The 23570-nt window shown below is 37.0% G+C and overlaps 1 protein-coding gene across 12 annotated transcripts in view; it reads left to right on the forward strand.

The window, feature by feature from the left end:
* Positions 1-23570, forward strand: part of smoc1 (SPARC related modular calcium binding 1) — a 64074-nt gene that overhangs the window by 20188 nt on the left and 20316 nt on the right. The window contains exons 2-13 of one of the 12 annotated variants that reach the window (XM_016455043.1): positions 3361-3526; positions 4249-4320; positions 7326-7438; positions 7735-7834; positions 10604-10654; positions 11626-11673; positions 12262-12365; positions 14934-15020; positions 15374-15430; positions 15554-15634; positions 21881-22071; positions 23202-23284. In XM_016455043.1, the coding sequence (XP_016310529.1) occupies positions 3361-3526; positions 4249-4320; positions 7326-7438; positions 7735-7834; positions 10604-10654; positions 11626-11673; positions 12262-12365; positions 14934-15020; positions 15374-15430; positions 15554-15634; positions 21881-22071; positions 23202-23284 (1153 nt within the window). Of the gene's footprint in view, positions 1-3360; positions 3527-4248; positions 4321-7325; positions 7439-7734; positions 7835-10603; positions 10655-11625; positions 11674-12261; positions 12366-14933; positions 15021-15340; positions 15431-15553; positions 15635-21878; positions 22072-23201; positions 23285-23570 lie in introns of all 12 variants that reach the window. The other 11 variants (XM_016455044.1, XM_016455046.1, XM_016455045.1 and 8 more) reach the window with 11 other exon arrangements.

Raw genomic sequence — 23570 nt, forward strand, 5'->3', positions numbered from 1 at the left:
CACACATGTGTGTGTGTGTGTGTGTGTGTGTGAATTGTGAAATGTGTTTTCAGACACATAATTCCATGTTAGTTGCAATTTAAAATGAAAATTTATTATACTATATTTTAAGTTAATATTAAATGCAATCAACTGAATTTTGGAGTGCTTTTTTATCCATTTACTGTAATTAGGACTTAAAATGATTTACTCACCCTCAAGTTGTCCCAAACTTGTTTGAGATGTATGATTTTATTGTATGATGTTTAATTTTCTTGTATGAGATGTATGATTTTCTTTCTTCTGTGCAACACAAAATGAAAATGTTTTGCAGAATGTCCTGAAGCTCTTTTCCATGCAATGAAGGATTGCTCATGATGACCAATGAGTAGACATCATTGATAAGTCGTATTTGAATGTGTACAACCGCCAATGATATTTGAGAGCTATGGTAGAGGGTTTTAAGTAAATAGTATGTTTAATCTCACCCTGTTCCTCACATAAAGCTGTTGTATGGCTTCCAAAGACTTGCAATATAGCGAAAAATATATAGCAATTTTTTTTGGTTGATACCATTTTTAGAGCTCAAAAATCCAGATATTCTGCAAAACATCTTCCTTTTTGTTCCACAGACAAAAGAGACAAAAGAAAAATCATACAGGTGGCACAACATGAGGGTGAGCAAATGAAAAGAGATCTTATTAATTCTGACCCTTAAGGCTTATCTGAGAACCACAGCTCCTGTAGATGAATCTTAGACTATAAAGACATGCACTTTAGGTTATACAACTGAGTATTCATCTTTTATGCCTTCTGTCATAACAAATGTCATCAGACAGAACAGATCATTGAAATATTCATGTAGTCAAGATGAATTATAAAACTGCTTGTCTATGGAACCTTTGTCTGTTGCGGTCGCACTTTATTTCAGGTGGCCTTAACTACTATGCACTTACATAAGTACAGTGTATTTATTGTGTTCATATTGTATTGCAAAACACTTTTGCTGCTATTGAGGTGGGATATGGGTACGGTTAGGAACAGGTTTGGTGGTTTGGGTAGGTTTAAGGGTGGGTTAAGGTGTAAGGGATGGGTCAACAGTGTATTTATAAATGTAATAACATAAATTAATTACAGATGTAATTACATACAGGTATTTTTTTTTTGAAGTACAATGTAAAAACATGTATGTACACAATAAGTGCATTGTATCAAATCATTAATTTAAATGTAAGTACATAGTAATTAAGGCCACCTAATATAAAGTGGGACCCCTGTTGCTTTCTTTTTCCTGGTTTCCTTCAAAGAAAACGGACAAATAGGCAACTCACCATCTGGACGTGTACTCAGTTCTAAATCACCTTTAAAACAGCTTGCTTTGGATACAGCATTTATTGTGCTACTTAGACCGACCGGGCAGCTCTCACCAGGAATATTTTGGCCCATCTTAAACAACATTCAAGATTTGCTTATAGGTATTAATTTTTAATGTGGCTGTTCTGGATTATTTACCCAAGTGAGAATTAAAAAGTATACAGTGTGAACACATAAAAATATATTATATATTTATATACTAGGACATACTTGTGGATGAATTTAACGGAGTATGTATTACAATCTAATAACATGTATTCATTTATAAGTTGTATAGTGTGTATAGTACTTATTTATAAGCAGCATATAGTACATGGTAAAGGAGCCAGATTTAATAATGCCATACTTAGCTGAAAGGGGGGAAAAAGTCTGGTTTGTCTGTCATCAGGCATTCAGACTGATTCAGTTCATGTCTACTATTAGTGACATCATTTGGTTCCATTTGCTTGATTGCTCAGCTCAAGAGATTCAGTCCTGAAGCAACGTTTTGTTGTTTGCTGTGTGTGTGTGATCAGAAACGGTCAGCTCTGGTTATTCAGATGGGTCGTGTTAAAATGGAAAATGTGCCCTGTGTTTCTGGCTAGAGCTACCTTTTTTCCAGTAGAGGTTCTCCAGTTTTGTATACCTGCTGTGCTGTGAGACCACTGCAGTGTCAGAAGCCACACTGCATGATGGGACAGCAGCTATGGCACAATCTATAGTGAATTTGAAAGCTCAACTTGCTTTCCTTTCTCTTTACCTCTCTAAAGATGCTTCTGTTCCTCCCAAAGATTAGGGGAATATGTGTTCCTCTGAAATTGTGAAAATTCAGAAAGGATTTTGTATATTTGAGGTATCCGGTTGCATGACAAAAACAATAAGGTAAATTAAAAGAAGATACTATTGATGCATATTAATCAATTGGAACAATGATTTATAAGGAATAAAAAAAATGTCTTAATGTAACGGAGAATAAAATAATATATTATTTTTATAATAATTATAGTAATTATATTATATTTATAATTCTCATGTTTTATATTGTTATATTCTCGTATTCTCAGACCTTTTCTTTCAGTAAAATCAATATGAAATCAAAACTGATCCATTTACTTTGTAAGGCACGTTCCAGGTCTAATTGTGCACAATACATAATCATTCCAGTGAAAAAAAAAGGGGGGTTCCATTCTGGTATGGAGGAGCTATTTTCACAATTGAATCCATTCCTAATAGTACTTAAATTCAGTTTTATTTGGATAAAATAAAATAAAATAATATAAACGAATGAACAAATGAATGAATGATAGAATGAATGTTATTGGATAGACCAAATCAGAATGAAAACATTGCCCATTGAAAAATATGGGCCTCTGTACTGTGTTAATATTAAGAAATTTTCTGTGTTGATTTTTACCTGTATTTTGAATTATGCATTGCATCGTGTTGTGTTTTAAGGTTGAAGGAAATGTCTGTAATGTTAATGGAAAATGTAGTGGTAATTTTGTGACAGGACATTGGCTATTTTTCTATAGATTGTTTTTTCTACAAGATATATTGATAGATAGATAGACAGACAGACAGACAGACAGACAGACAGACAGACAGACAGACAGACAGACAGATAGATAGATAGATAGATAGATAGATAGGAATTACCCATATTTTGAATTTGCACAATTACAATTTTAGTCTGTACAACATGTTTAGATTTGCCTGTCTCTTCTATTAATTCTAATGTCTTTGTTCTGAAAACTCAAAACAGTCTATATATGGCTATATGGTATTTGAGCTCAGCTATTTTCAGATTCATGATTCATGGAAATTGCACTAAGCAATCTGAGTCTTCCTGCTACTAAAACCTGTGAAACTCATTGAGCTGCAGCTCAGCTCAGCAGCTCTCTTTAATTTATTGCACACCCATTAGAGTCTAGTTAGGGTATTCTGTCAAGTGCTCCGTAGCTTATTATACTCTCATGCCCTCAGTGCTCTCTTTAAATATACTTCATATATGTGTACATGTGTGTGCAGTGGCTTATAGGGGACAGAGAGAGCCCATGTTCCCCTCCGTGCTCCAGGAGTCACGGCAAGCCTGTGTGTGGGTCAGACGGACGCAGTTATGATACCAACTGTGACCTGGAGAGGGCGAAATGCAAGGACCACACACTCACCCTCGCCCACAGGGGCAGATGCAAAGGTCAGTGGACATCACACATTGTTGGGTGAGAATTTCTGAAAAAAAAAAAAAAAAGTATTATATGAAAACAAGCCTTATTATCACGTGCATTTTGAAACATTAAAGGGATAGTTCAGGCAATGGAACAACTTGAGAAATGTTTTGGTGAAGTGTAAGCAGTGTACAGTCCATTTAACACAATGTACCTCTATACCTCACAGCCTCATTTTCATTCCTGTCAAGAAAACTAATCCTGAAAGAAACTTTGCTTCATGCATAATCACATACTGTTTGACTGGGTATTATATGTGATAAAGAACTTCTTCAGACATTCTATGTAGAATAAATGTGTGTAGTATTAATGTAATCCATGTTGTCATTGCCATGTGACATTATCAATTTCGTGGCATTCATGACTCCTCTCTCGTGGCCTCATGGGATAGTAAAGTGTTCATCGGACTGCTCTTTTAGTGTACTATATAGTAAAGAAGTAGGCATATTCAAATGCAATGCTGAAAACAACTAATATAGGAAACAGAAACATGAGGCACATGAAACAATGAACAAGACAACAGGAAATAGGAACGAGAACCTCAAAATGAAAGCACAAAAAAAGAATAAAAGACCTGATTCAAAAACAGAAGAAACTAACACAACTGAAACATAAGTTACCGTAAACTTATCCGTTCTTTGAGCAGTTGTGTTACGTGGTATGTATTTATTTATCTATTTTGCAATTTCAGGTAAAAACTGGATGAGGATAGATCAGCCTCTTCCTGCGCCCACACTTGTTTCAGAGGTCAAAGAGCTGACAGGTATGAAATGTATGAAAACCTACATATGCACACACGATTCTTCCAACTCTGCACCCTGTGACTGCTTCCCAGTTTGTATATTTCTATACTGTGCACTCAAGTACTGATGATTTTACTTATGAGCAGTGGGGAGAGTTACTTTTAAAAGTAGTGCATTACAATATTGTGTTACTCTTTAAAAAGTAACTAATTATGTTACTTATAGTTACGTTTTATGGAAAGTAATGTGTTACATTACTTTTACTGATTTCTCTCAACATGGGGACAGGAGTGCTGTCAGTCAATAAATGGGAAAAAGTAACTGCCTGATTAAGACTGTATGACAGTAATATAGCATCATGCTAAAGCTAAAGTTTCACAAATGCCATTGCATAGTGCTAATTATGTAAATAATTTGCATGCATTCAACTGTGATTAACTCATCCCATTTGCAATAAGTCATCATTTAACGGGTTTACAAAAAATAAAGTGGTTAGTATTCATCTGGTCATGTGATTTCAATATGTCTGCCCCCATGAGGTGATCCGCTCCATGTAAAATAAAACAGCTTTTATAAGGCTACTGATACGACTGGAGTCTTCATCTCATGTGAGTGTACATGATTTTAAACATTTTTGAAAAAGTACTATTCACTTCTTTGTATAAAGGTTTTTATTTACACTTTTAACTTTTAGATTCATTTGTTTAAAACTGCACTATCACTTTTGGCCTCTCTTTTTGCACCTTTTTTTTCTGTTCGAATTGGGATGCAGTTTTGGTGGCCGATCTCAAATCAAGGCAGCAGAACACATCTGTGTGCGTGTCAGTCTAGACAGAATATACAGTCCCCGGAGCATTAGAGCAAACTACCAAGGAAGCGCGTATGCCCACTGGTATGCATGTACGTTTTTGCAGCCCGTGTTCACATGCTCAAAGACAGATTGACTGGCTTTAAGTCAAGGTCAGCCTGCATCATCAATTTCTTAGACTGGATTGTGTTAGGCGGTTAGTTAAAAGTGTCAGGAATCATAGGCGGAGGGTGAACCAACTCCAGGATAAGGCTAAAAGTAGCTTACTGTTAGTGTAATCTATTAACTACACACATCATAAACCCGGTGTTTTAGGCAAGCACCAGATATGGGTGTCATGTAAAATGTTTTTAATATGACTGAATTTGTATTTAAAGAAATAGTTCACCCAAAAATGAACATTCTGTCATTAAATACATTGTGGTACTCTCATGAACACGTGTCAAAGACTGACATGGAAGAGAAGAAATGGTTGAATAAAGTCGTTTTTTTATTTTTTATTAATTAATTTTATTTTATGAATTTTTTTTGCGCACAAAAAGTATTCTTGTAGCTTCATAAAATTAAAGTTGAACCACTGATGTCACATGGAGTATTTTAATGATGCCCTTACTACCTTTCTGGGCCTTGAACGTGGTAGTTGTGTTGCTGTTTATGTAAGGTCAGAAAGCTCTCAGATTTCATCAAAAATATCTTAATTTGTGTTCCAAAGATGAACAAAGGTATTACGGGTTTGAAACGGCATGAGGGTGAGTAATTCTCCTTTCACAAAAACCTGCCTTAGCAAACTGTCAATTAATGACAGAATTTACATTTTTGGGTAAACTATCCCTTTAACGTGAATACAATTCAAATAATAATAAAAAAAAAAACATTGTAGGTTATTAGTTTTTACACTTTAATTTCAATGGTTATTCAAACACTGAAAAAAAGTATATAAAGAACACAAGCAAAGAACATTACTGACTTCAGTCTAGCGCAAGTTTAAGCATTCTCAAAAAAAATCTCCTGTTATAATCAATGAAGCTTCCTACACTGTAAAATGTATCTCTTATTACTGATTGTAGCCCACCTGCCTCTCTCAGCCAATCGGTCACAGACTTTACAGATTCAACAGGTGTTTCTCATTTCTGCATCATGGATGATTTGAGCGCATCTGCTTTCAGACATGCAGGGCAGATTTGCAATTTGTGTCTTTGTGTGCTTAATATGCTTACGTCTGTCTGAGTTCATATCCTTATGTGTATTTGAAAGTATATTGAAAGTATATATATTTTTTATAAGTCTATGCATTTGAGAACTTAACTGTGAATAGCTTAAAGGACAAAAGTGTGAAAATGATTACGTGGTTTTTAGCCTCCCCACATCTTGGGTGCAGCCCAGCACTGAGGTCCAACTTGTAAGCGTTGTTTATTTGTCTTAGAATGACTAAATACTTTAGTTTTCATACAAAATGACCAAGTGCTTACATGCTGGAACACGACACTCAGCTTTGACATTTCAAACTTCATATTTTCCATCCTTAGAAGTTTCAAGATTAAGAATCTTCATGATGCATTTCTTACCGCAAGTGATGAGGTTTCTTTCGAAGGCTGTTTAATGCGTTGAATTTTCCAATAATCCTATCTTCAGTAATGCTTATGTTAATTATTTTCAGGATTTCAGCGGTCATGGAAATATCAGGCTATTTTAAAATGGTGATTTTCAAGTCTGGAATACTCACATTAATAATATCTTTAAAAAGGTCATGGAAATGGCATGGTAATTTCCATCGACTTTTTCTAGTTGTTCAGATTTAAAATATAGTTGGTATTTGTGAGTCAAATTTCTGTAAAAGGATTTTTTGAAGACCATTCAAAATACCTATCCTGTAATAGGTAATCACGAGCAACTGGAAAGGTCAATGGAGTTCATTGGTTAAAAAGTATGGGAAAAGTGTGGGAGTATGTTTGGTGTCTTATTGTATGTGAATTTTCCCATGATTTGCCCTTATGTATAATTCAATTTATGCATTTCCTAGATTTTTTTCCCCCCTCAAAGCAACATATAATGAATTCAAGGTATATTTTACTAAAAGTTCTCTCAGAATCAAATCCATGACATTCCCATTGACATTCCCTAGCCTCATGTACCAAAATTGTCCATATTTAGCAAATAATTGTGAACGTTGTGAATGTCAAGTATGTGTTATTAGACATATTTGTATCTATATTGCAGAAGCGGCCCAGACGAAATGCCGGACTGAGAGGATTCAGGCTCTGGAACAGGCCAAGAGGCCACAGGAATCCATTTTTATCCCAGAATGCAATGACGATGGAACATTTGCCCAGGTCTGTCAGAGTTCCAGACCCCTGCACTTTATGTGTTGTTTCTGACATCGACAAATCCTAAAGCAAACCTACCTAGTGAACAAATTAGCCTTCCAATATCTTCCCCAGACTCCCAAAAAATTGCACTTCCCTGTGTTTCTCATCAGTACGGCCGTATAGGGAATTTGAATGGAAAGTGTACATTAAATCGCATTTATAGACTCGCAGCCTCTATTTCACCTGCGCCTTACTTTGTTAAACAGCGATCATCCAGTCCGCCTAAGCTTTTAATGCCTCATCGTTTATGAGAGCCCCAGGTCCAATGTCACACCCTCACAGGATACTGCTGGTGCGTGACGACAGATGGCAAGCCAGTCAGTGGCTCTTCTGTCCAGAACAAAACGCCAGTGTGTTCAGGTACTGTATGTATGCAGATAGTATCTCTAGACTGTTTGCTTGGATTATCGCTTTGTGTTTAGGTCGTGCTGAAAAGCAGAACCGCTAAACCATCAGGTGCCTCGGTCAAGAAGTTGTGCCTGTAGTCCATCACTTTCAAAGCCATTAGACTTTGTTTGATTTAAATTGTGCTCTTTGTTTTGATGGAGTCAGCGTGATGTTAAACTCTAGCCCCCATTCTGTTTAGTTTACTTCTACTGTGTTTGTGCATGGAACCAAGAGGTGATGGATAATATCCTGGAGGACTTAGGCTGACTCCGAAAGTTCATCCATTTTTCTCTCTACTTTACGGGTTCTGCATTTCTGCTTTTCTCTCTTTCTGTCTCTTTCCAAATTCACACTCAATCAGTCTCTGTCTTCATCTGTTTCATTCTCAACCATTTTTTCCTTCTTCTCCATCATTGCTTTCTCATTCTCTCGTCATTGTATAACTGCTTTCAGCGGAGGGTTGGAATGAGGGAGCTTTTCTCTTCGTAAATGAATGGGAACACTTTGCTCTAATGGCCATGATTGTTCTGTTGGAGATAACACCACCGTCTCCTGCCAGAACTTGATTACATTATGATTGGAGCACCTGGTTGTAGTTCTTTTTTTCCCTCTTGTGTGTCTTGACATTTTATGATCACATGCCATCTTGTGCTTACCTAACTTTGATGCTACATTTCACCTAGCTTTCTGGATGGCCCGTCCAGCTGTCACTTGTCAGTTGAGTTCATCTGCAGAGACACCTGTGATTTTTGCCTGTTCCATATAATTAATTATTTTATTTTAAAATGTTTATTATTACCATTATAAAAATATATTATCTCCTTGGGATCTTTATTTATTTATTTTTACCATTTTTACCATTTCTGCACCACTAGTGGCACCAAACAGAATTGTAGAATGTAATTACTAAGCAGGTTTCCAAAGAGATTTCCCAAACATTGTATTGTATGGATAGACAGGAAGTCCTGCCTCCAAACCATGCTGTTGTTTAAGTCAGTGTCATTATATTGGGCCACTCAAATGAAGAGCAATGTGTTGCTAGCAACACAGAGTGACAGGCTTTGATTAGAATAACATGCTATCATACTACTTTTTCTGTAGTATGCAGTGGGCACAGTACACTATAACTTTAATATCTTCATGAATGGAAAAATGGATTACTACTACACTTGCCAAAATACAGTATAACATCCCACACTGCAATGCACCCAACTTTACCTTCCATTTCCTTTGTGAGAAATAAACTGGAAGTAATAGAGTGCTGCAGTGTTTATGTATTTTTGTAAGCCAACCCAAAGTTAGCATCAACCTGGTTCCCTCCAAAAACCCAATTATATTTTCCCATTGGAGAATTTTTGACAACTCTTCCAGTCTCTTCTGACAACTCTTCCTGTCTTTCCTGAAAGCTTGAGTTAGAATAGTTTGCAAGAATGCAGTTTTAAACATTGAAAAAGTGAGTAGATGAGTTTATCTGTTCAGCTTGATGATGTTTAAAGTGATAGTTCACCCAAAAATGAAAATTCTGAAGACCTTCGTTCATCTTCAGAACACAAATTAAGATATTTCTGATGAAATCTGAGAGCTTTCTGACCCTACATAGACAGCAACACAACTACCACGTTCAAGGCCCAGAGAGGTAGTAAGGACATCGTTAAAACAGTCCATGTGACATCAGTGGTTCAACCATAATTTTATGAAGCTACGAGAATACTTTTTATGTGCAAAGAAAACAAAAATAACAAATTTATTCAACAATTTCTTCTCTTCCATGTCAGTCTTCGACGCATGCATTCCTCATCATGGAATGTGAAGCAGAGAGTTTTTACACACAAAAAGTATTATCGTAGCTTCGTAAAATTACGGTTGAACCACTGATGTCACATGGGATATTTTAATGATGTCCTTACTACCTTTCTGGGCCTTAAATGTGGTAGTTGTGTTGCTGCCTATGTAGGGTCAGAAAGTTTTAATCAAAAATATTGTAATTTGTGTTCTGAAGATGAACGAAGGTCTAACGGGTTTGGAACGACATGAGTGTGAGTAATTAATGACAGAATTTTAATTTTTGGGTGAACGAACCCTTTAATGTCCCTGCATTCCCATTTAGCCACTTGTTAGCAACCACTTTCAGCAACCAAAACAAGTACAATCTTTAAATTAGATGGGGCATTACTCGTGTATTTTGCCATAGAATAAATTGTGAAGTTATCCTGAGCGTGTGTTCACCACAGACCTTATTTCAGGTATATAACCAAAATTCCCCCCAAAGAAATGGTTTAGCATTGTTAAACATACTAGTTTTCAAAATTAACAGATTGTACAGTGCACTGTGGAGTATGTTAGATTTCCATCTTGAGTGTGTCAATTAATGAAAGGCTTACAGTATATTGTCTGTGGAAAGTATAGTGGAAAGTATTTCAATATCTAAACTTTATCAACTTTAAGTTGTTTACTGTCTAATACTTGTTTAATATGTTCCTAGATTTTCTCCCTGCTACTTGTCCTGCGTAAGATTCTGCTTTGCAATTTTAATATTGTTTCATTCAAAAGTAAAATATTTATATTGAAGTGTCAACCAGTGGTGTTTTGCAATAACATCACACCCAAATTAATTATTTGGCTTCAACCTTGGCTCAGTGTTCTACATCTCATGAATGTTCAAAAGATGGACCAGTCCTGTCCCAGAAATGAGTGAATCCCATGAATCACCACATAAGTTAAATGTCTTGCACACGTTTGCAGGAAACTTCCGTGAATTTATGGGAACTCGTGCTGGGACAAGTGGATTGTCAGGTAGTAAATTTCATTCCAAATAGCCCTTTTGTTCAAAGTTCTCTTTCTCTCCAGCATTTGAATTGGTTCGACTGTCTAATCTTGAATTTATGCATGCCTTTAATCCTGAGCATTTGCACGTACTTGGATCAATGTGATTGTTGATTGTTTGTACATAACTACCCCCTCCTCAATGCATTTGATCTTTTCTGTGTCACACTAAAGTGTGTTTTATTCATGGATACTCAATCCTGGAGATATGTCTTGCTGCAGAAATTTGTTTCAACACAAATCAAACACAACAAGCTAATCATAAATATCTACACTGATGTCTACACAGGGGACTTGTCATGAAATCATGAAAACCATATTGTAGTACAAGTACAACAGAAATGCTCAAAACAATTGCTTAAAGACTGGTCTGTTAGAACAAGGTTGGAACTATATTCTGCAGGAAGGTGTGTCTACAGTACTATTGCCAATAACAATAACAGTAATCAATATTAATATAATTCATAATAATAATGAGATAAGAATAATGGATGTAAATAATTGTAACCATTTTTGTGGTGAGTTTCACTACCTAAATAAAATATGTAGCATTGCACACCATTTTTCCATGTGTGTGTGTGTGTGTGTGTGTGTGTGTGTGTGTGTGTGTGTGTGTGTATATATACGTGAAAATACAGGAAACTTAATTTCTAGATAATAACATTTCAACATTTTCAGCAGTGAAAATGTGGTTTCAGAGTGGTCTGTTGGATTTTTGGAGGGTCTTTTATTTGTTTTTCTTGAACTGATTCCTGTTTCTCTTATATGTGTAAGTTGTTACAATTATCACTTGCATTTTGTAATCTTTTGTATGACTTTTCTAGTGCATGCTGTGTTCCTACAAGTGCAAGTTGTACATATTTTAACCTGTTGTCCCAAAGTGAAGTGGTTACTGTAATGCATTGCTAAAGTTGAGTAAACATTCCGCTCTCTCTTCAAAGGGTCAGTAACCGATAAGCCACCAGGACCTCCTAGCTCTGGCAGAAAAGGTGAGTTGAATTTCGCAGAAATGTGAGTGTGTGTGCTTATGTATGAGAGATATTGAAAGCTAACAAACCAGGACACTAAATTGCACTATTACTAAATGTTGCGTTTCTTGGCTCATTTTATTTATGTAAGATTAAATGTGTCCACACATTCAAAAAGACGTCAACTGGTGCCTCGTATTTCTCTGACATGTTCATTGGCCTGACTCTGACTCAACTTTCTGTCAAGCTTTTACTTCAGACTTAAGTTTCTCTAAGGACCGTAAAGGATGAAAACCTATTCCAGTTGTTCCATTTAACAGCCAGTGTAAGAACTTAGCACACATCAAAGTCTGGGCTTTGCCAAAGCCCCACCGGTCTCTGTTACAGCAGTGAAATCTCAAACAGCTAATATAGATGTTAACAGCAGCAATGGCAGGCACCTACTTTTGTGGGCCCTAACTCAGGAAAGCCAGATTGTCATTTACAGGCCCCGAGGGTGGTGTATAGGGGTTTGAGAGTATGTTCAGGTTAGTATGGAGGGGTGGGAGAAGGTTGTGTTGGGAATGTGAGATAGGGTTTTGGTATGGAGTTTGCCTGTGTTCTTTTCAGATCTTGTGTCACCTCTTCTGCACTGGGCTGCACTCAAGACAAAGTGCGTGTGCAACAGATGTTTATGTGACCGGCGGGTGGACGGTGGTTGTGTGCCACTGTATGTGAGTCTCTAAAATTAACTGTAGGGTTTAGGATTAAAAATGCCATTCACACTTTTGATAGCATAATTGATTTTTAGCAATAAATACAAAGTTCTGTCATGAAACTAGGTGGTGCAGGCCCATAGGTCTAACTCAGTCTGAGATAATCACATCATTATTCAGACAGTGCAGCTGATTGGTTCTTTTTGTATCAGCAGCCAATGAGCTTGCTGCTCAACATTCAAATACTTGGCTATAGTGCTTGCTGTAGCAGTTGCAGCGCACTTCAGAAACCTCCACCTTCCCCAGCTCCACCTGTATAGATCTGCAATGGGGTGATTTCATGTATGTTATAAATGGGGGTTATTTTATGGATGTTACATGTGCAGCAGCAGTATTTCTTACTTTCACAGCAGCATGTCTGTGGATGTATTGGCAGTAGCAAGTCTCCGTACTTGTTCTGCCGCAGCAGCAGCCGCGTAGCAGATCTATTCCGCCAAGACCAAACTCATTAACTTTGCCATGTATATTATCATGCTAAACTCTCACAGAGTTGCCATGACAGGACTATAAACCTTTTGAGAAATACCAACAATGAGTTGTGAGGTTGTTAAAAGGTAAAGAATCTTATCATTATAGTATTTTAGGCTTTAAAGCTACAACACCACATGTAGTTAGTTAGTCTAGATTGTCTGTAAACAACTGACTGTGAACTCATTGTAAGATTAAGATTTCTTTTTTTTTTTTTACAGGCAAGTGGAGGCTAGCTAGGTTACTTGTTAGCTAGCTACATACTACATAACATCATTTAATCGGTGATGTTGTAGCATTAATGGGATCGTTCACCCCACAAAAATTAAAATTCTATAATGATTTATTTACCCTCATGTTTTTCCAAACCTGCATGCATTTCTTGTTCAATGCAGAATGCAAAAGAACATATTTTGAAACATTTCTCAGTGTTTGAACTGTCCTCTAAAGCAGGGGTGTCAAACTCAATTCTTGGAGGGCGGGAGCCCTGCAGAGTTTATGCTGCGTTCAAGTCCTCCTGGGACGTACGAGTTGACAAGTCGGTGTACCTTCTTTTAATAAATTACAAGAAAATACAACAGGGTCTGTTAACTCTGCTTATAGAAAATGAAGAGCAAAGAATTCGCATCAGGTGTGTTTTGCATTTTTAATATTTTTTTTTAGACCAGGATCCCAGTATAACTGATTTTCAGCATCAACAAATGCTAAAATACAGAGATTAAAAAAAGCTGTTGGCTAAATGCAACATGCAACATGGCAAATCAAAAGATTTTTCACCTATAGGTGCAAAAATGATAGCATTTTTTTTACTTGGATTTCATTAACTAGCTGCGTAACAAGAACATGACCAATTTGAGTTTATAGGACAACTAAACTATCAATTTAAACAAAAATTTACTGTCAACTACAGACGTTGCATCCATTGATTCCGCCATGTTTCTCATTGACACGCCCCCAACTCGGAAACTCGGGGCTTAAAGAAAATTTTGAGTTTCCCACTCGTAATAACGACTTTGTGGTGGCGTTCATGTGCGTAGATAAATACGATCTATCCGACATGACTTGAACGCACCATTAGATTCACACCTGATCCAAATAATCAAGTCCTTCAGGCTTATTTAAAAAATACATGGTATGTGTGTTGGAGCAGGGTTGGAACAAAACTCTGCAGGGCTCCGACCCTCCAGGAATTGAGTTTGACACCCCTGCAAGTGTCTAAAGCAAGTGTCACCAAACTTGGTAGAGCCAGTGTCCTGCAGAGTTTAGCTCCAACCCTAATCAAACACACCTGAACTAGCTAATCAAGGTCTTGCTAGGTATACTTGAATCTTCCAGGCAGGTGTATTGAGGTAAGTTGGAGCTAAACTCTGCAGGGAACCGGTGTTCTGATGATTTGTGCTACTCTGTCAGATTTTGCTACCTCCCATTAAAACGTAGCATAATTTGACAGCAAAAAAAAAAAATGCTACCTATCAGATTTTGCTTCCAGCATGATATTAATGTGGTGTGAGGCTTTATTAACATGTACACCTACCCCAACCCTAAATCTACCCTTACAGTATTAAAAATACAATGTTGGTAGCATAATCTGATAGGTAGCCTTATTTGTTAGAACACCGGTCCTCCAGGACCGAGTCTGGTGACCCGTGCTCTAAAGCCTAAAGCAGTAGTGATTTAACGTGCAATTCTAAATTCACAAAGGATGAGGGAATTCATCATAATTTTTTAATTACTTTGAATCAAATGTTATGTTTAAATTAATCTTGAAGTTGGTTGGTTTGATTTAAGGTGTACAATTGTTTTAATGAAATGATTGAGTGGCTGTCAGTGTTGCTCTTACAGAACAAATTCTCTGACTTGGATGTGAAAATATCTTTAAAAATAGCTTTTAACAGAGAGATCATATTACTGCTGCTTCAGAATATATATATAATAAACATTGATTTCAAATGTAAACAGTGGTCAGGGTAAAATGATTGTCACATTGACTGTAATTCAGTTCAGTGAACTACATGTATTCTATGAACTGGTTTCACTGCCACCTTATTGTGGCTTTAGCACTGTGGCTTTAGCCCCTCGACTACCAGGGCCTACAATGCTGTGAGCCACAAGGAAATCAGCCAGAATGCAATAGAACATAAGTGGGTAAGTACTGTAGGACGTTTGACATTTCTCAATTATCCTGACAACTTTGAGTGTGTTAAATCATCTACTATTGGCTTTTTATACAATTGAATTACCATTTATCTAAACAGTATGAATATGTTCTGTGTGTGTGTGTGTGTGTGTGTGTTACTGAGTGGATAAACACTGTTATTTATCTGTGTTTTTTCACTTTTATTTTCTCACTTTATATCTTCTATCCCTCACCCACTTTGTTTTCTGTGCTATTGGCCGGGCCATGTGCAAATCCCAATCATTCAACAGTTGTGGAGAGTAGATTGTATTAACCTCAATAATGGTAGTCTCTTTCCGTTTCTTTCTCACCCTCAATCCAGATGATGGTTCCAAGCCCACACCAACCATGGAGACACATGTTGTCCCAGAAGGTGAGGGTAAGTTTGGACCCCATGCAAAAATAAGCAACACAAGCAACACAAACACAAAATACGAGTCTTGCATTTATGGATATTACTGATATACAAGTGCAAATCAATTTTATGTTGTATTTTAAACAGAGATTACAGCTCCGACGTTGTGGATTAAGCAGCTGGTGTACAAAGAGAACAAACAGAACAGTTCAAACAGTAGGAAGTCAGGTGAGAATCTCTATCTATCTGTCTGTCTATCTATGGTTAACGTCCAATTGTAAATCTGATATTCTGATATATCAAATTCAGTTGTCTCACAACAGACATGCCTGTCTACTGCTGATTTGATTTATTATACTTACAAATGGAAAGAAGATCCCTTAAGTCTATTTCCTTCGTAGAGCAGCAATGACCTGAAACATATTTTCGAGCAGAGCTTTGTTGACACATATAAGTCTGCTGGCTAACCTACATAACACTACAGAAATATTTCAAAGCATCGCCATTGCAGCATCCAAGTCTGTGCGTTCAGGCACACTTGATTGTGCAACAGTTCTGTTCCAGTTTTAGATTTAATATTCAGCATGTCCAGGGACGAGAAACATAACACCAGTAGAATTAAGGCGCCCCTCTTTCTCTGTTTGTCTCAACTCTCCTCTGTGTAATTTGTTTAGCTTTCTGTGTCTCCTTTACAATTTCCTTCAAATGAGTCGAGCACCCTCTGGGCATGCTCAGTCAACTCCGTCAAGCTCTGTGAGGTTTTTGGGCAATGCGGTTGAGAGGTAGAGGGATCTGAATTTTTGTAGCACAGGAAGAGAGCACATTTCATGACTGAGGGCAGAGAAATGTGTGTGTAGTGTGTATATGCAGTTCCAGTGGTATTCCTTTGTGTACTTATTGCCTGTGTGGCCTGTAATTGGTAGACATTGAAAAATAATCTATTTATTCCACCAGAAAAAAAAGACAATTTTGACAAAAGATTTTCTGTGTTGAAGGAAACACTTACCTTGAGCAGACAAGTTGTATATCTACTCTGACAAGTCTTTGAAATGCTTCAGAGTCTCCTCCTGTGACCAATTAGCATCTGTTGCACATCAACACTCTTCAACAAGAATAGCAGATCCACAGTCATCACAAGGGTGCTTTTGCTGAAGAAGTGACGGAGTTGGCGTCGGGCTCCAACGTTGCTGCTCTTGGGAGTGTGTGTGTGGGATCTGTAGTAAATTGAAACACTGAGATGTTGCTTTTGCTGCTAAAGTAAATCTCGGAGAAAGCCAAGTTTCCATCTCTCAGTGCATTGTGGGTGGTACGCATCAGTTAGGTCTTTCACACATCAACTCGTGATGTTATAAATGTGAACGTGCTCATCTAAGGTGAGGTAAATGGTGTGCTTCTACAGTAATTGTGGTTGTGGTCTCCATTAAACAGAACAAGCATGATTATCATAGTGTCCCCTCAGATTTGGGGGTGGTTTGAACTAGCTACTGTATACAAATGTCTCTGTGCCTTCAAATGCAGATAACACTTGGCAAAAACAGATCTGTAGAGTTACAGAGACACCACGGGACTCTTAAAAAAAGGCTTTTAACCCCAGGGTGACTTTACCAAAAAGTGGACTTTTCCACAAACATCGTTCTTTGTGACTAAAAATGATTGAACTGAAGAGATTTGTTTTTTAATCACATCATTTAAAAAGATCACCATTAACTTCAAAATAAATAAATAAAATCACATTTTCCAACCTCACGCAAAGTTTTAGGGTCACAAACACCTTTTAGGCCCTCAATCTAATACTCCTACTGTAATCCTTATGCATTGTTACTGATAGTCACAGTGTGGATTTACTTATTATTTGAATAAATAACGGGAATTCTGGTAGTATCAACCATTTCCAGTGCAATCTACTATAACAAAATATATATATATATATATATATATATACACACAGTGGAAAATTATTATAATGAAATGCTATTTATCTTACTGTATAAGAAACCTATATTATTATTCTATAAAATGTAATGATTAATGGGGACATGGCTAATATTTCAATTTAAAAAAAAATTGAATTTCTTTCTTTGCATTTTCTATGTAGTTAAATCCATTTCTATGGATTATGTTGTATGCATCTAAAAGTCTTAACTATCCACCTTATTTTTAATGTAAGAGTGGGTGCAGTCTTTTTAACGTGCGAGGCTTCCTTTGCCATTCGCTTTCAGTTATTTGTATCTGTACAAATATGATATGTACGAATATGTACGGATATGACTAAGTTCTGTATCCTACTAATTATGTAAGTAGTAAGTCAAGGGCACAAAAATGAGGCACAAATGGTTGTCTCAGAATGACCCAATATGGTAAGTCATTTTGGATAAAAGCATCTGCTATATGGCAAATAACCAATGCACGTCAAATGCCCATGAAGTTCTTAAATGATTAAGCATCATTGGCGAAACAACATATTGTATTTATTGATATACATCAAAACCCACTACTGGCCAATTCACATGAAGCAAATAAAAGTGAAGAAGTTAGAATACTTCTAAGGATGAGGAAATGTTTGACACTAGTGTCTATAAACCTTTCTATCCCCTCTGTGTAGCATATTAAATTTTGAAAAGAACATGGTGCCCACCCCTCCTCTTCTGGCCCATCATACCCTCTTCTGTTACTTTATAAGCACTGAATGCATAGATCCAAGAATGAAGTGATTACTTACCTCACAGCTGAAAACAATTGGAGGGACAGCAGAAAGAGGGATAGAAAGAGAGAGTGAGATATATGCATCTAAAGGAGAAAACAAGAGAGCGAGAGAGAACGCTGTGTTTATAGGAGGCTGATAAGTTTGAGTTTCAAGCTATTTTGTTTGGCCAGATCTTGGCACGATGAAAGGCATGAGGCTCTGATTTTCAGCGTGATAGTGAGGAAATCAGCAGAGTTTACCTACAACATACCACACATAAACTAATCAATACCAGCCTGTAAACACTGAGAGGGAACCACAGCAAAGCATTCTGAGGAACAATGAGCAATGAGGTCTCACCTCGGCTGTACTCTCACTTATGTCTGTTTGTTTAAACAGAACTCATGCAACTCACTTCTTGGAACAAGGGACAGAATGCATAAAAATGACTGTATTCCGAAAAGAGAGGAGGGTCGGATTAAGTTTTACGTGCAGATTTTAAAAAAAAAATGAATGCATGACAAAAATGTGACGTAAATAGGATTAAATGGGATCTGAGACTGTCCATCCTTTTCTGTCCAGTTTTATTGTATTAGGGCGAGAGAGAGAGAGTAAAAAACAATTTTCTTTTGGGAATCCCAGCTGCTTGGCGCCAGTATACCCTCGCTACAATAAACAGTGCTAAATAATTTAGATATGAAGGAACTTTGGCGGGAAGCACAGGAGTCATGGACTCTGCCGTGAACACTTGAGTGCGGATTGTGAGCCCATCTCTGAAAAAGAGGACATATTAATACTCTGATGGCTAACTCTCCCCCGTTCCTTGTCTTTGCAGTCAGGTTCCACTTAAAACACCCCAAGCCTTGTTCCCGATCACGCCAACGCTGTCAGTCCTCTTACCAGAACTATTTATAATGAAGACAAAAGCAAAAACAGCAGGATTTGGTTACACTGAACAGGGTTGTAGCTCATGGTTTTCATTTTGAGGTTCAGACGAACCCTGACTGGGTAGTGCCGTTCTCCTCTGCTTAATTCTCTTACACTCTAGATCTTGTCCCATCTCAGTACATAATCAATTAATATGGACTGTTTAATGCATTAAAAATAACACATTTGATGAAGGATCCATTTTTCACTTCCTATTTATGTGAAGATTGTTATTTCCAGTCCAGGCTCATTGGAAATATGTGCCTGTGGCAACATTTCTGCAGAATTATATTACGCTTTTTTGCACATTTTGTGACACTTTTAAAGTGAAATGTCCAGTGAGTGACGTTAAAGCACATTCAGTTTTATCTGAAACAGATGAATGTGGATCAGGCTACATTTTATTGCATCAGTTGTTGTTATGTATTGCGGTAGTTTGAGAATGAAATGTCCAGTGAGTGTCCCTAAAATGTAAATGCTCTATTACATTTGAAAAAAAGTACCACCTACACTAAACCTTACCCTAAACCTAAACAATAGTGGTAACGAAAGCAAACATGGGATTAGGGTTGCAAAAAGGTGGAAAATTTCCAGTAAATTTCAGAAATATTCCAGAAATTTTGGAAACTTTCCAGGATTTTTTGGAATATTCCAGGGATTTTTGGAAAGTTTCCAGAAATTTACTGGAAATTTTCCACCCCTTTGCAACCCTACGTGGGATACAAAAGCTGTTGTTGTTGTACACGGTGATCTACTGAACAAGTTTACTACATAAGAATAGCTATACATGGTGTATGGAGCTGGTTATGTGATGCATAACATTAATGTATTAAAAATATTTGAATGTATAATGTATTAAAAATGTTTTGGAATTGTTGTAAAGGTACGGTTTTGGAGTTTTGAAAAAATGTAGGTAGAGGTATGTATTTCCAATGAGCATAGGTTAGTCTTATATTGAAAAGTTGCCTTTTTTAACTCTGTGTTCTATAACAGTTGTTAACTAATGATAATCAGAAAATGCAATCTGGTAATTTACAAATTAGTTTTATTAAATGGTTAAAAAAATAACTTGTCAAATGGTTATAATTACCCACTTTATTAGAAAAAATACTGGTCGTATATATCTTTTTTTTTTTTTTTTTAAGTAAAAATGCGTCCTTCATGTTGAGTCAACATTTATTTGGGGATTCTCTGTGTAACTTAATTGAATTGGTTATATTTTTATTCAATTCACAGCCCTTTTTTAACATTACAAAAATAAGACATCAAATTGAGGAAGAAGAAAGAAAAGAGACTTTTTTTTTTTTGTATAGCTTATGCATCTGTGCAATCTAATAATTAACAACTTGAGTGTCCCAAGCTGTTGTGCCGAGGGGAATGGCAGTTCTGATAAATGTTCTTGCAGCACGATATTCACTAAACATCTGATTAAAAATGACACGAATCAGTAGTGCTAAAAAGCTCTTCAGCACCCCACGAGCTGGATTAGCCTCAACATGTGGTGCTGTTATACTTGGCACAGTGCACTACAAGTGAGCAACGTACTAAATGGATTTCAGCATAAATAGAGATTTATGAGACAAGGCGTTAAAACATTTAAAAGAACATCTCTCAAGTGTCCTTTGTGTTAATAAATACAGGCAAATTGAATCCTAATGGCTCAGAGAACTTCAGAAAAGGGGAGATGCCTCTTGAAAGTGTTTACGTCAATTTTGCCTCTGTTAATTTTAACAAATTTGGTGAGTTTTATTGCAGCTAAAAGGATGTTGCCAATATTGGCCACTAGGGGCAATCACATAAGGATGCCAGAAAGGTACATTACTACACTTACAAGTTTTATCTGTTGATATCTCTAACAGAAAGACTGGAATTACATTGACTTTGACAGTTGCCATGTCTATGCTATTCCTCTCATAATTGGAAAGTTTCCATGTGGTGTCTCTGTTTTTGCTTAGTGACTGTGGTACCTTGTACTTGCTTAAAGGGGTCATATGATGCTGCTGAAAAGAACATTATTTGGTGTAATGAAATGTTTATGCGGTTTAAAGTTAAAAAAACATATTATTTTCCACATACTGTACATTATTGTTTCTCCTCTATGCCCCGCCTTTTTGACTTTACAACTTTACAGATCTTCTTTATGCACCAAGGAAAAATTGAAATTGCATCATATGACCCCTTTAATATTGATGGACTATAGATGTAAAAACTGTTATTGCCCCGCCATTGACATAATGTTCACTTTTATACTGCAGGAGGCACATCTTATGAAAGAGTTTTGAATCCCCAGATCAAAACAATGTGAAGAGGCAGAAATAAGTAGTCACGTATGTAAGCAGATGCATATGTAAAATAAAGCGATCATCACCGAACATTAAACAGAATATAAGTCAAAACTGCCTAACATTACTGCATTAAATGTCAACCCAGGAAGTGGTTTAGGACTGTGCAAGCTTTGGGGATGTTAATGGAATTTATCTACACCATCTATGTTTTGATCATCGATCTGATTGCGAAGCGGACGCAGTCTTTGACAAAAACACTATTTTCTCAGCTTTTTGTTTTTATTTAATTTAATTTTTTTATGACACTTGCCATTATTCAAGAGTTGATTTAAAAAATGCATAAAGCTAGAATTTATTTTGTTTAAAACCAGAGGCTCTGTTCTTTCTTTTGACATATTGCATGTTCAGAAATTCATACAACAAAATATTCTGGGAACCATGAACGTTTTGTGAACATTATCAAAAATGCTGGCGGGGAAAGAGTTAAAGAATAGTGAAAGAATGGTAAGCCGTATTTGAAGTATACTACCTGATACGAGTTATTTCTGTGTATTGAGTGTGTTTCTCATGGTTTTAGAGAAAGTTCCCTCTTGTGACCAGGAGAGGCAGACCGCTCAAGATGAGGCTCGGCAGAACCTGCGGGAAGCCATCTTCATCCCTGACTGTGGCCTGCAGGGCCTCTACAAGCCGGTCCAGTGCCACCAGTCCACTGGTTACTGCTGGTGTGTGCTGGTGGACACTGGGAGACCCATACCTGGAACCTCTGCAAGGTAAGACAGAGTCCTTTTGTTCTTCTGACAAATTTTGTAATGGTACCATTAGCGCTGCCTCTGCCTGTTATTTGTGCCTGTTATAACCTCATTATTTCTACAACATATTTCTGGATGAGCTTGCATGCTCTAAACATCTCAAAATGCTTTAAGTAGTGCAATCATCAGTAATACAATCCATTGTGACTGATTAGTTTAGTTGTGGAACGTTATGACAATTGGCTTTCCCTCCAAACCACAAAGTTTTTATTTTTCCATGAGCGAAGCTGTCAGTGCTGAATTTTGTTTAGAAAGGACTCAAATTGAAAGCGTGACACGTCCTGATGTGTTTCTACCCATTACGAGCCCTGATTTATTTTCCACTTTAGGAGATGTGCTCTGAATGTGTCAATTGCTCTCTTTTTTGCTTTGGAATTATTGAGAAGGTTTAGCCAACTGGTTCTAGCTGAACGAAATTTGCAGTTTGCATTCAGGCACTGAGCCCACGCTGCCTCTGTACCATGCTGAGACAGCTTGATCTTTTGGTTAGATGTTCTAGTCATTTCCGTTAAATCCGAGACTTTTTTGGGGTGTTCTTGTGTGAGGCTGCAGTGTCATGCATTCTTATGTCTGTCTCACTCAGTTTTGAGTGCAATTTTGTGTAATAAAAACCAGTGAACCAAATCTAATCAAACAATGAAATCGAATACTTGGAGTTTGTCATTTTTTTCATTTGTTTGGATAGCTGTGTTAACCGAGACAGGACTTGTATGGCTGCGTTCTCTTTTGTTTTGTTTTTTGTTTTTTTTGAGGACTTGTTAGAGTGAATGCCAGGCTCTGCAATCTCTACTCACAAATAATGAAGAAAATGTGCTTGTTCATGAAGATTTGGTTTCCAAGTCAACTTCTTTGGTGTCCAAAACGTTGATACAATGGGGTCACCATGGTGTTCTTAGTGGTTGTAAGCACATTTCTAAACATTTTCTAAGAGGTCGTGCCTTGTTGGTTGCCTACTGAGTCAGAAGAATCCATAAGAGTCCAAAGTCTGTGTGATATTCTGGCATCCAGATATGGCTTTGTATTGAAAAAAAAAAAGTGGATAATTTTATAAACGTTGTAACTAAGTGCCTCATGTTTGTGTTCTCCATCAGGTATAAGAAACCAGAATGTGACAGTGCGGCTCGTTCTCGAGACTCAGAAATGGAAGATCCTTTTAGAGACAGAGATCTGACAGGTGAGCAGGACACTTGATGAGTTGTGTCCCGATTTGCATACCTGCACACTATTCTACACCAATTGGAAGTATAAACAGTGCAAGTCAACACAAGTTCACATCGAAAATTCCAACAAGAAGTGTACTTCAATACCCAGATGATGCATTAATTTAACTGAAAAAAATCAAAGGGCCCTATCATGCACCCAGCGCAATGCAGCGCTAGGTGCGACTCGTGTTTTTTGCTAGTTTCAGCCCGACGCAGTTATCATTTTCATGTCCAGCGCCATGTTGTTTAAATAGCAAA

This window comes from Sinocyclocheilus anshuiensis, unplaced genomic scaffold, assembly GCF_001515605.1.
Source record: "Sinocyclocheilus anshuiensis isolate Anshui unplaced genomic scaffold, SAMN03320099.WGS_v1.1 scaffold167, whole genome shotgun sequence".
Classification (NCBI taxonomy): Eukaryota; Metazoa; Chordata; class Actinopteri; order Cypriniformes; family Cyprinidae; genus Sinocyclocheilus; species Sinocyclocheilus anshuiensis.